At 41.7% G+C, this 14,707-nt stretch overlaps 1 gene segment (V, D, J or C); it reads right to left on the reverse strand.

Moving 5' to 3' along the window:
- Nucleotides 1-13,102: 13,102 nt before the first annotated feature.
- LOC123390518 lies at nt 13,103-13,691 on the reverse strand. The segment is given in 2 exon segments: nt 13,103-13,473; nt 13,576-13,691. Coding segments are annotated over 2 exon segments (417 nt in total).
- Between the last annotated feature and the right edge of the window lie 1,016 nt (nt 13,692-14,707).

Genomic DNA, 14,707 nt, shown 5'->3' on the forward strand with positions numbered 1-14,707 from the left:
TTTATTTCCCTGATTCTGTTTTCATGGCTTGTTAACTGTTTGTTCTGGGCTTCCTCATGATGCTTCCCTTCTATCTGTTTGTCCTCCAGATCACTAATTCTATCTTCTGTCTCAGTTACCCTAGGTTTTGGAGAATTTGGATTAGATTGGAACTCATTGAGAGCATTGTGTACATCATCCCCTGTGGCTTTCAGTTCTGCCCTAACATTGTGAACATCATCCATGGTACCTTCAGTTCTGCCCTAATCAATTCCATTTGGTCAACCATGGCTTTCTCCAACTTAGCTATTGCCTGGAAAATTGTTATCCTGAATTCCCTTTCTGACATACTGTTTATGTCTATAGCCATTAGCTCTTTTGAAGAAGGCCCCCCCTCTGAATTTTTCTTTTGTTGGGCATTCTTCCTCCTAGTCATTTTGGTGAGAGATAACTGAACTGTTATAGTTTGATTTATTGACCGTGGTGCTGTCAAGGTGCACCCTGGAATGCTTCTGAGCAATCACGAGTTTCAACCCAAACGAATTAAAAAAATAAAGAGATTAAAAAAAAAAAGATAGATAGAGAGAGAGAGACAGAGAGACAGAGAGAGGGACAGGAAAAAAAAAGAAATATAAAAGGGAAGGCTAGGGAGGAGTCAAGATGGCGGAAAAGTAGCAGGCTGAGACTATTTCAGCCAGCAGGAGATCAGCTAGATAGCTTATCTAAAGATTGCAAACACCTGCAAATCCATCAGCAGATCGAAGAGAAGAACAGCATTTCTGGAAACAGAAAAACAACCACTTTCTGAAAGGTAGGACTGCCGAAGAAGTGAATCCAAAGGGACGGGAAGATAGACCCCGGGGGGAGAGGCCGGCTCCCGGCAAGTGGCGGAGCAATGGAGCACAAAACCAGGACTTTAAAAGTCTGTTCCACTGAGGGACATCACTCCAGAGGCTAAACCGGGGTGAAGCCCACGCGGGGTCAGCGTGGCCTCAGGTCCCACAGGGTCACAGAAGGATCAGGGGTGTTTGAGTGTCGCAGAGCTTGCGGGTATTAGAATGGGAAAACCAGCTACAGAGCTGACAGTAAGCTCACAGCTCGGGGTTACCTTGAACCGGTCACAGGCTCGGTGGGCTCGGAGCGCGGCTGGAGGTCAGGCAGACGGGAATAACTGGGCGCTGTTTTCTGAGGGCGCACTGAGGAGTGGGGCCCTGGGTTCTCGGCTCCTCCAGGCTGGACACTAGGAGGCCGCCATTTGTATTCCTGTCCTCTGGAACTCTACAGAGCACTCAGGGAACAAAAGCTCCCAAATGCAAACCTGAGCAGATCACTCAGCCCAGACCCTGGTAAGGGCGGTGCAATCCCTCCTGGGGCAAAGACACTTGAGAATCACTACACCAGGCCCCTCTCCCAGAAGATCAACAAGATATCCAGCCAAGACCAAGTTCACCTACCAAGGAGTGCGGTTTCAATACCAAGGACAGCAGCAGAATTCCAGAGGAGGAGAAAGCCAAGCACGGAACTCATGGCTTTCTCCCTGTGATTTTTTTAGTCTTGCAGTTAGTTTAATTTTTTTCTTTTTCATTTTTTTTTTCTCGCCTTCTGGTAAAAAAAATTTTTTTAACTTTTATCCTTTGCTTTTTTAACATTTTTTAACTAGTTTATCCAATATATATATATTTTCTTTTTTATATTTTTCTTTATTCGGTTTCTTTTTTTAAAATTCTTTTCTTTTTTTTTTTTCTTTCTTCATTTTGAACCTCTTTTTATCCCCTTTCTACCCCCTCACGATTTGGGATCTCTTCTGATTTGGTTAAAGCATATTTTCCTGGAGTTGTTGCCACACTTTTAGTATTTTACTTGCTCCTTCATATACTCTTATCTGGACAAAATGAAAAGACTGAAAAATTCACCACAAAAAAAAAGAACAAGAGGCAGTACCGAAGGCTAGGGACCTAATCAATACAGACATTGGTAATATGTCAGATCTAGAGTTCAGAATGACTATTCTCAAGGTTCTAGCCGGGTTCAAAAAAGGCATGGAAGATATTAGAGAAACCCTCTTGGAAGATATAAAAGCCATTTCTGGAGAAATAAAAGAACTAAAATCTAACCAAGTTGAAATAAAAAAAAAATATTAATGAGGTTCAATAAAAAATGGAGTCTCTCACTGCTAGGATAAAGGACGCAGAAGAAAGAATTAGCAATATAGAAGACCAAATGACAGAGAATAAAGAAGCTGAGCAAAAGAGGGACAAACAGCTACTGGACCACGAGGGGAGAATTTGAGAGATCAGTAACACCATAAGACGAAACAACATTAGTATAATTGGAATTCCAGAAGAAGAAGAAAGAGATAGGGGAGCAGAAGGTATACTGGAGAGAATTATTGGGGAAAATTTCCCCAATATGGCAAAGGGAATGAGCATCAAAATTCAGGAGGTGCAGAGAACGCCCCTCAAAATCAATAAGAATAGGCCCATACCCCGTCACGTAAGAGTAAAATTTACAAGTCTCAGTGACAAAGAGAAAATCCTGAAAGCAGCCCTGGAAAAGAAGTCTGTAACATACAATGGTAAAAATATTAGATTGGCATCTGACTTATCCACACAGACCTGGCAGGCCAGAAAGAGCTGGCATGATATTTTCAGAGCACTAAACGAGAAAAACATGCAGGCAAAAATACTATACCCAGCTAGGCTATCATTGAAAATAGAAGGAGAGATTAAAAGCTTCCAGGACAAACAAAAACTGAAAGAATTTGCAAACACCAAACCAGCTCTACAGGAAATATTGAAAGGGGTCCTATAAGCAAAGAGAGAGCCTACAAGTGGTAGATCAGAAAGGAACAGAGACCATATACAGTAACAGTCACCTTACAGGCAATACAATGGCACTAAATTCATATCTCTCAATAGTTACCCTGAATGTTAATGGGCTAAATGCCCCCAATCAAAAGACACAGGGTATCAGAATGGATAAAAAAACAAAACCCATCTATATGTTGCCTCCAAGAAACTCATTTTAAGCCCGAAGACACCTCCAGATTAAAAGTGAGGGGGTGGAAAAGAATTTACCATTCTAATGGACATCAGAAGAAATTAGGAGTGGCAATCCTTATATCAGATCAATTAGATTTTAAGCTAAAGACTGTAATAAGAGATGAGGAAGGACACTATATCATACTCAAAGAGTCTGTCCAACAAGAAGATCTAACAATTTTAAATATCTATGCCCCCAACGTGGAAGCAGCCAACTATATAAACCAATTAATAACAAAATCAAAGAAACACATCAACAATAATACAATAATAGTAGGGGACATTAATATTCCCCTCACTGAAATGGACAGATCCTCCAAGCAAAAGATTAACAAGGAAATAAAGGCCTTAAATGACACACTGGACCAGATGGACATCACAGATATATTCAGAACATTTCACCCCAAAGCAACAGAATACACATTCTTCTCTAGTGCACATGGAACATTCTCCAGAATAGATCACATCCTTGGTCCTAAATCAGGACTCGGCCAGTATCAAAAGATTGGGATCATTCCCTGCATATTTTCAGACCACAATGCTCTAAAGCTAGAACTCAACCACAAGAGGAAGTTTGGAAAGAACCCAAATACATGGAGACTAAACAGCATCCTTCTAAAGAATGAATGGGTCAACCGGGAAATTAAAGAATTGAAAAAAATCATGGAAACAAATGATAATGAAAATACAATGGTTCAAAATCTGTGGGACACATCAAAGGCAGTCCTGAGAGGAAAATATATAGCGGTACAAGCCTTTCTCAAGAAACAAGAAAGGTCTCAGGTACACAACCTAACCCTACACCTAAAGGAGCTGGAGAAAGAACAAGAAAGCAACCCTAAGCCCAGCAGCAGAAGAGAAATCATAAAGATCAGAGCAGAATCAATGAAATACAAACCAAAAAAACAATGGAATAAATCCATGAAACTAGGAAATGGTTCTTTGAAAGGATTGATAAAATTGATAAACCCCTGGCCCAACTTATCAAAAAGGAAAGAGAAAGGACCCAAATAAATAAAATCATGAATGAAAGAGGAGTGATCACAATTAACACCAAAGTAATACAAACTATTATAAGAATATTCTATGAGCAAATCCACACCAACAAATTTGACAATCTGGAAGAAATGGATGCATTCCTAGAAACATATAAAATACCACAATTGAACCAGGAAGAAATAGAAAGCCTGGACAGACCCATAACCAGTAAGGAGATTGAAACAGTCATTAAAAATCTCCAAACCAACAAAAGCCCAGGGCCAGACGGCTTCCTGGGGGAATTCTACCAAACATTTAAAGAAGAACTAATTCCTATTCTCCTGAAACTGTTCCAAAAAATAGAAATGGAAGGAAAAGTTCCAAAGTCATTTTATGAGGCCAGCATCACCTTGATCCCAAAACCAGACAAGGATCCCATCAAAAAAGAGAGCTATAGACCAATATCCTTGATGAATACAGATGCGAAAATTCTCACCAAAAAACTAGCCAATAGGATTCAACAGTACATTAAAAGGATTATTCACCACGACCAAGTGGGATTTATTCCAGGGCTGCAAGGTGGGTTCAACATCCGCAAATCAGTCAATGTGATACAACACATCAATAAAAGAAAGATAAGCTATCTAGCTGATCTCCAGCTAGCTGAAGCAATCTCAGCTTGCTACACTCAGAAAACTATAAAGTACTCATGAAAGAAATTGAGGAAGACACAAAGAAATGGAAAAATGTTCCATGCTCCTGGATTGGAAGAATAAATATTGTGAAAATGTCTATGCTACCTAAAGCAATCTACACATTTAATGCAATTCCTATCAAAGTACCATCCATATTTTTCAAAGAAGTGGAACAAATAATGCTAAAATTTATATGGAAGCAGAAAAGACCTCGAATAGCCAAAGGGATATTGAAACAGAAAGCCAACGTTGGTGGCATCACAATTCCGGACTTCAAGCTCTATTACAAAGCTGTCATCATCAAGACAGCATGGTACTGGCACAAAAACAGACACATAGATCAATGGAACAGAATAGAGAGCCCAGAAATAGACCCTCAAATCTATGGTCAACTAATCTCCGACAAAGCAGGAAAGAATGTCCAATGGAAAAAAGACAGCCTCTTCAATAAATGGTGCTGGGAAAATTGGACAGCCACATGCAGAAAAATGAAATTGGACCATTTCCTTACACCACACACAAAAATAGACTCAAAATGGATGAAGGACCTCAATGTACGAAAGGAATCCATCAAAATCCTTGAGGAGAACACGGGCAGAAACCTCTTCGACCTCTGCCGCAGCAACATCTTCCTAGGAACAACGCAAAAGGCAAGGGAAGCAAGGGAAAAAATGAACTATTGGGATTTCATCAAGATCAAAAGCTTTTGCACAGCAAAGGAAACAGTTATCAAAATCAAAAGACAACTGACAGAATGGGAGAAGATATTTGCAAACGACATATCAGATAAAGGACTAGTGTCCAGAATCTATAAAGAACTTAGCAAACTCAACACCCAAAGAACAAATAATCCAATCAAGAAATGGGCAGAGGACATGAACAGACATTTCTGCAAAGAACACATCCAGATGGCCAACAGACACATGAAAAAGTGCTCCATATCACTCGGCATCAGGGAAATACAAATCAAAACCACAATGCGATATCACCTCACACCAGTCAGAATGGCTAAGATCAACAAGTCAGGAAATGACAGATGCTGGCGAGGATGTGGAGAAAGGGGAACCCTCCTCCACTGTTGGTGGGAATGGAAGCTGGTGCAGCCACTCTGGAAAACAACATGGAGGTTCCTCAAAATGTTGAAAATAGAACTTCCCTATGACCCAGCAATTGCACTATTGGGTATTTACCCTAAAGATACAAATGTAGTGATCCAAAGGGGCACATGCACCCGAATGTTTATAGCAGCAATGTCCACAATAGCCAAACTATGGAAAGAACCTAGATGTCCATCAACAGATGAATGGATCAAGAAGATGTGGTATATATACACAATGGAATACTATGCAGCCATCAAAAGAAATGAAGTCTTGCCATTTGCGACAACATGGATGGAACTAGAGCGTATCATGCTTAGCGAAATAAGTCAAGCGGAGAAAGACAACTATCATATGATCTCCCTGATATGAGGAAGTGGTGATGCAACATGGGGGCTTAAGTGGGTAGAAGAAGAATAAATGAAACAAGATGGGATTGGGAGGGAGACAAACCATAATTGACTCTTAATCTCACAAAACAAACTGAGGATTGCTGGGGGGATGGGGTTTGGGAGAAGGGGGTGGGTTTATGGACATTGGGGATGGTATGTGATTTGGTGAGTGCTGTGAAGTGTGTAAACCTGGTGATTCACAGACCTGTACCCCTGGGGATAAAAATATATGTTTATAAAAAATAAAAAATTAAAAAAAAAAAAGAAAAGAAAGAACAAGAACCATATGATACTATCAATAGATGCTGAAAAAGCATTTGACAAATTACAGCATCCCTTCCTGATCAAAACTCTTCAAAGTGTAGGGATAGAGGGCACATACCTCAATATCATCAAAGCCATCTATGAAAACCCCACTGTAAATACCATTCTCAATGGAGAAAAACTGAAAGCTTTTCCGCTAAGGTCAGGAACACGGCAGGGATGTCCATTATCACCACTGCTATTCAACATAGTACTAGAGGTCCTAGCCTCAGTAATCAGACAACAAAAGGAAATTAAAGGCATCCAAATCGGCAAAGAATAGGTCAAATAATCACTCTTCGCAGATGATATGATACTATATGTGGAAAACCCAAAAGACTCCCCTCCAAAACTGCTAGAACTTTTACCGGAATTCAGTAGTGTCAGGATATAAAATCAATGCACAGAAATCAGTTGCATTTCTCTACACCAACAACAAGGTGGAAGAAAGAGAAATTAAGGAGTCAATCCCATTTACAATTGCACACAAAACCATAAGATACCTAACCAAAGAGTCACAGAATCTATACTCAGAAAACCATAAAGTACTCATGAAAGAAATTGAGGAAGACACAAAGAAATGGAAAAATGTCCCATGCTCCTGGATTGGAAGAATAAATATAGTGAAAATGTCTATGCTACCTAAAGCAATCTACACATTTAATGCAATTCCTACCAAAGAACCATCCATCTTTTTCAAAGAAATGGAACAAATAATTCTCAAATTTATATGGAACCAGAAAAGACCTCGAATAGCCAAAGGGATATTGAAAAAGAAAGCCAAAGTTGGTGGCATCACAATTCCGGACTTCAAGCTCTATTACAAAGCTTTCATCATCAAGACAGTATGGTACTGGCACAGAAACAGACACATAGATCAATGGAACAGAATAGAGAGCCCAGAAATAGACCCTCAACTCTATGGTCAACTAATCTTCGACAAAGCAGGAAAGAATGTCCAATGGAAACAAGACAGCCTCTTCAATAAATGGTGCTGGGAAAATTGGACAGCTACATGCAGAAATATGAAATTGGACCATTTCCTTACACCACACACAAAAATAGACTCAAAATGGATGAAGGACCTGAATGTGCGAAAGGAATCCTTCAAAATCCTTGAGGAGAACACAGGCAGCAACCTCTTCGACCTCAGCCGCAGCAACATCTTCCTAGGAACAACGCAAAAGGCAAGGGAAGCAAGGGCAAAAACGAACTATTGGGATTTCATTAAGATCAAAAGCTTTTGCACAGCAAAGGAAACAGTTATCAAAATCAAAAGACAACTGACAGAATGGGAGAAGGTACTTGCAAACGACATATCAGATAAAGGACTAGTGTCCAGAATCTATAAAGAACTTAGCAAACTCAACACCCAAAGAACAAATAATCCAATCAAGAAATGGGCAGAGGACATGAACAGACATTTCTGCAAAGAAGACATCCAGATGGCCAACAGACACATGAAAAAGTGCTCCATATAACTCGGCATCAGGGAAATACAAATCAAAACCACAATGAGATATCAGCTCACACCAGTCAGAATGGCTAAAATCAGCAAGTCAGGAAATGACAGATGCTGGCGAGGATGCGGAGAAAGGGGAGCTCTCCTCCACTGTTGGTGGGAATGCAAGCTGGTGCAGCCACTCTGGAAAACAGCATGGAGGTTCCTCAAAATGTTGAAAATAGAACTGCCCTATGACCCAGCAATTGCACTACTGGGTATTTACCCTAAAGATACAAACGTAGTGATCCAAAGGGGCACGTGTACCCGAATGTTTATAGCAGCAATGTCCACAATAGCCAAACTATGGAAAGAAACTAGATGTCCATCAACAGATGAATGGATCAAGAAGATGTGGTATATATACACAATGGAATACTATGCAGCCATCAAAAGAAATGAAATCTTGCCATTTGCGACAACATGGATGGAACTAGAGCGTATCATGCTTAGCGAAATAAGTCAAGCGGAGAAAGACAACTATCATATGATCTCCCTGATATGAGGAGGTGGTGGTGCAACTTGGGGGCTTAAGTGGGTAGGAGAAGAATCAATGATACAAGATGGGATTGGGAGGGAGACAAACCATAAGTGACTCTTAATCTCACAAAAGAAACTGAGGGTTGCTAGGGGGAGGGGAGTTGGGAGAAGGGGGTGGCATTATGTACATTTGAGAGAGTATGTGCTTTGGTGAGTGCTGTGAAGTGTGTAAACCTGGTGATTCACAGACCTGTACCCCTGGGGATAAAAATATATGTTTAAAAAATAAAAGGGAAGGCTAAACCCAAATATGCCCCAAGGTAAGATTTATGAAGTGTACAAAGAAAAACAGACAAACAAAAAGACTGACAAAATTATATGACTAAAGAAAAAATATATATATAAAAGCAACAAAATAAAACAAACAAACAAAGAAAACAAAAAAAAAAAAATCCAAAGAAACTCGTCCAAAAGAACCCCAAGCATATGATTTATATAGTATTAGGAAAACGCAAATACACAGAAACACTGGCAGATGAAAAAGATGGGAGAGTAGTTATAAATTCTCAGTGCTCCATATCACTCTGGGAACACTGCCTGAAAACCCATGTGGCAGGGCCCTCCCCCAGAAAGCCAACTGGCGGTAAAATAGAAAAGACGACAAGAGAACAACCACTACTACTTGATAGATACAACTTTTATTTTTAATTCGTTCCCATTCTGTCAGTTGTCTTTTGATTTTGTTAACTGATTCCTTTGCTGTGCAAAAGCTTTTGATCTTGAGAAAGGTTGTTTTGACTCTTCCTGGATGTATCTTGATATCTTTGTTAAAGTACTCAACGTTCCTTAGATAATGGGGGATTAAAAATTGGATGAGCTATAGGGTTAGCATTGATTAGGGGAAGGGGATTATCTTGAATTTTAACTCTATATTAATATTAAAATCTAAAAATAAAAAGAATAAACTAAGCTAAACTAAAATAAATAAAAAATTAAAAAATAGAAAAGCAAAATGAAAACACAGGTATATGTATCAAACACACGTATATGTTCAGTTAAAAGGTTACTATGGAATTTGATGTACTGGACATCTCACTGTGATGGTAAATAGATTAAAAAATTACCTAACAATCTGAGGAGTTTGAAGTGGCGGGGGGGTGGGAGGTTGGGGTACCAGGTGGTGGGTATTATAGAGGGCACGGATTGCATGGAGCATTGGGTGTGGTGAAAAAGTAATGATACTGTTATTCTGAAAATAAATAAATGGAAAAAAATTACTTATATAAAAAAATGAACCAGAATAATGGGAACGAATTAAAAATAAAAGTTGTATCTATCAAGTAGTAGTGGTTGTTCTCTTGTCGTCTTTTCTATTTTACCACCAGTTGGCTTTCTGGGGGAGGGCCCTGCCACATGGGTTTTCAGGCAGTGTTCCCTGAGTTAAGTCCTCCTGCCCCCCTCAAGGGAGTGGGCTCTGAGAAACGGGTTTTTCAGGCCTTTATTCTCTGGAGGCTTTTATGTTTGTTTGTTCACTTGTTTTCTCTTGCCTTGACAGCTTTGATAGTTTTTCGATGTTTAGAGCAAAGCAATTGCATCCAGACCTCCCTCTCAGAGAGAAGCCTCAGTCTGTTCCCCTCTGGGTGTTATAGAGCACATAAGATCCCCCTCCGCTGCTGGAAGAGCACATCCTGAGTTGTGGTCCCTGGGGACACAGGAACTCCTGCTTGTACCCCAAACTACAATAGTGGTGGCTGTCTGGGCAGCTCCAGACCACCATAGAGGTTCCAAACAGCGACTGCACACTGAGATTTTCCCACTGGCCTGGGCTGAGAGTACTCAGCCTTTCTGGGACGGAGAGTCCTGGGCTGGCACCTGTGCACACCTCTCTCAGGGGAGGGTGTGGGGCGCGACTCAGGCTCTGATACCACAGCATGCAGTGTGCGTGGGGACTGCAAAAAGTTTGTGCTTCTCCTGGCTGGCAAGGCTCCTAGCTCCTCATGGGAGCTGGGCCCCACACACTCTCAGATGTGCTTGGGGCTCTGGGACCAAGGCCTGGTTTCTTCACTGCACTTTCTCTGGCTCAGCACCGGGGTGGCTGTCCTGGGTCCAGGGACTTAAGCCTCTGTCCCTAAATTCCCTGATTTTCACAATTTCCCCCCGCAATCCTTTGCTTTTTTTGAGTGCTTTCAGCCAGACTCCAAGTTAATGCTGGTCCACAGACGCAGGGCACTCATTTCCAGTGGGTTGCTTCTGGTGACTCCCTCCCCCTTTTATGTTCCCATATCAGTCCTTCGTTCCCACTCTGCTTTACCTGCCCACTGGCATCTTCTGCCCCCGTAGAAATCCAGACGTGTATAATTCTAATCTCAGGCTGATTTCATGGGTGATTGGAATTCTTTGGAAAGTAATCAGCTCACTTTAGGGTACAGGTTGAAAAGGCGCCTACTTCCCTGCTGTCTTGTCTCCCCCTCACTATTATGTTTTAAATTTTATACTAAATAACTCTACAAATAATAAAATAATGGGAAGTTGGCATTATAACATCTTGAATGAAAATCCCAAGCAGATTGTGACTAGGTTGTTTTTTTTTTTAATTTTTTATTTTTTCAGCGTAACAGTATTCATTATTTATGCACCACACCCAGTGCTCCATGCAATCTGTGCCCTCTCCAATACCCACGTAGGTTGTTTTTTGTTAATTATATTGCACAGTAAATTCATCTGTTAAATATAATTATGTGAACTAATTTTGGTTGTCAAATATATTACCAGTTATGCAAGTAATTCCAATAATACTTCCAGGAGTAGCAGAATCTAAAAATATATGGATTTATAGTGTAATAATTCATCAGAGGTTATCAGTAAATGAATCATACCAAGGATATTATGGAAAGGATATGACAATTAGGCAATGTACCCAGATATTTTCTGCCAATGTTTGTATATTAGAGCAGAAAGAAATGTATATATACCTCATAAGAAACACAGCTGAGGACAGCCTGCTGATTATGCACAGAAAAAACCTGAGAGATGAGATTTGGGGAACAATGGAGAATACTAAAAGTTCACAGTTGTTCAAGAGAACTTGGTGGTGACACAGGTAAGTGAGAGAGTCTGTGAGCTTCTGCACACCTGGGGCTCCTTGTCCAGGTTCATCTGGATCAGTGAACACAACACAAGGAGACTCACAGGAGGCCAGTACACTAGATTGGTAACTATTCTTAGACATTCCTGTAGTGCATTAAATACACACACAGGACAGCTGCCAACACACAGAAGACCCGCTAATGAGTTTCCCAATTCTTGGGAACGACCATTCCAAGGAGCTTCATGCTAAGATGAGGACTGGGCCTAGCCCTACTCCAGCTACAGGCAAACAGATTCACCTCAGACACAGAAGATGCATTCCATGCAGACTGCCTCGATGTTACAAGAATAGAAAGACTCTGAGTGGAAGGGCCATTCCTGTGACTCCTCTGATGTGCGGAGATCAGTACTGGTTTCATAGGAAATCAAGAGAACAAACATCCCAGAAGTTATTTATGAGTTCTCTAGGGGAAATCCTGGTCATTTCAATGGGACAAAAGCAGGGATATGAGAGGAAGTGACAGTATTGTCTCATATAGTACCTGCTATATTATTTTATTTCTGGATCATGGTTTGAGCCATATATCCCCATTTCAGCCCCACTTCAGAGCCCTCCCATCATGGTAGACATTCATTATTGAGCCTTTCTCCATATGGCACTTGGTGAAGATCTTGTCAGTGTAACAGGACCCCAGTTCCATGGGGCTCAGGATACAGGACAGAAGAGGGAGAGAGTGAGGTTGGGGGTTGGTTTCTGATAGATATTTAAGGGAAAGCACAGGGTGGGCAGGGATCTGGGATCTGCCAGCTGGACCTCAGGATTCACATGGATTCCCTGTGTGGAAGCCAGGAAACACATCTCAAACACAGTCATCAAGGACGCTCTCATGGACTCTCCCCACCAGAACAGGACCCAGCAGGAAAGGATGGGTTTTCCTCTCTGGATTGTCATCCCACCAGTTTTAGGGGGAAATCTGAGCACCCCTCATAGTAGATGGGCTCCTTTTCCATCCAGGAAATGCAAAAGTGCCTACAGAAGGGCAGTTCCTGATCACCTGTGTCCACCCACAGGTATAATGAGTCAGAGGATACACTGGAGCCAGGAGGACAAGAACTGACTTGGGCAGTCATGCTGGGAGAAGCTCATAAACATGTGGGGACTGTGTGTGCCCCCTGAGGGCAGAGAACAGGCATGCAGATGCAGAGAGACTGGGCTGTGCAGGTGTTTCTCAAGGACAATGGGAATTTGCAGCATGTGCTTTTGTGGAGAACGAAAATGGGACATAGAAGAGGTTGATGAAGGGAAGTTCCCCAGAGACTGGTGAGATATCTGATGTATGGAGGCAAAGTTATATTCTTGTGGTTTGCTGCACAGAGATCACAAGGTATTAGAATTGAAAGAAAAAATATATCCCTGTGGACATCTGAGAGTCTGGAGAGGAAATCCCTGATCTCAAAAGGAAGCCCTACCCCACTGCACCTGCTCCTGGGTCTGATCTCTGCCCTGTGGATCCTGAGCACTCTCTGCTGCCCTGAGTGCCCCTGTAGCTTAGCACATCCTGTGCCAACAGGGAGGTTTCTGTCCTGGCTCACGCTGAGGGCCCCTCACTGTGTCTCTTGCACAGTAATACATGGCCGTGTCCTCAGTTCTCAGGCTGTTAATCTGCAGGTACAGCGTGTTCTTGCAGTTGTCTCTGGAGATGGTGAATCGGCCCTTCACAGAGTCTGCATAGCTTGTGCTACTTCCATCCCTGCTAATACCTGCGACCCACTGCAGTCCCTTCCCTGGAGCCTGGCGGACCCATTCCATGTAGTAGTTGCTGAAGGTGAATCCAGAGGCTGCACAGGAGAGTCTCAGGGAACCCCCAGGCTTCACCAGGTCACCCCCAGACTCCACCAGCTGCACCTCACACTGGACACCTGCAGACGGAAGACATCTTGTTCAGGAAACTATCACATATCCTGTTTTTCCCTCACTCACATTCACTCACATACTCAATTTTTTTTTTCTCCATAAGTTACCTTTTAAAAGAGCAAGAAGGAAAACCCAGCCCAGCACAAATTCCATGGTGAGCTGTTTGTATTCTCTCCTGATCACTGAGTGAACACCTGGGTATCCCGGGCCTGGGGCTCCTCTCCCAGCTGCAGGATCTTGGCTGTGCTGGTTAAATCAGCAGAGGGGAGGCCCTATTTGCATGTCCTCTGGCTATATATTCAGATATATTCTGACAGAGAGGCAGTGACCCAAGACGTTGTGAATACCTTTAATTTAGTGCCAATGACAGATATTGGAAAAAAAATATTTTTATTATATAACTTTCCAGTGTGTATACTTGTGTTTGTAGGGTGTCCATGAACATATATGGGGTGAGACTGACCCCAGGATCTAGGTCAGTGCTCCCCCCACTGGAATTGCTGCCCTTCACCCTGAATCATCTGCAGGACAGAGTGTCAGGCTATGAGGCATATGGAACCCATCCTGTAATGGGGATGGATTGATTTTGCTTATTTTATACTTTACCATAAATATAGAGAAAATCAGCATTATGTAGGTGTATTTTCATGTCTTTAACGTTCCGTTCTCTCTATGTCTCTCCAAAATCACCTTTGTTATGACCTATAATAAGTTTGATGTGTATATTCGACACAAGATCAACAGCCCACATATGGAGTGTGTGATATGATAAACACAGGTGCTGCAATTAACATTATTGACAGTGAGCACACCAATTCTCCCCAAAATTTCCAGCATTTCCCCCTGGAATTTCTCCTTCCCTTTCCCTTGTCCTCTCTGTTCTCACATAACTATTGTTCTTTCTCATGTCACTTTATACTGGCTTTAATTCTGTAGAATTCATAAATGGAACATTGTACTCTATGTACTTTCTCTGTAGGGCTTCTTTGCCCCAGAATCAATCCTTGTGGATACAGTTGTGTTGCTGTCTCTATCAGGAATCACTGGTTTTAATGACTGACAGCTCTGAAGGCAGCAGTTGGAAGCACCAGCTGGAGGAAGATCTGAAAGAGCAGACAGAAGCCACTTGCTTCAGCCTCATCCACACACCCTCTTGACCCAGGAGTTCTTAGTTCCAAAAAAGAGAAGAACTCCCTTGTTGTTCAGGAACCATTTCTGCTGGCTGTGGAGAAGAGAACT

Source organism: Mustela putorius, unplaced genomic scaffold (assembly GCF_011764305.1).
Source record: "Mustela putorius furo isolate JIRA1106 unplaced genomic scaffold, ASM1176430v1.1 tig00000129_pilon_pilon_pilon, whole genome shotgun sequence".
NCBI classification, from domain to species: domain Eukaryota; kingdom Metazoa; phylum Chordata; class Mammalia; order Carnivora; family Mustelidae; genus Mustela; species Mustela putorius.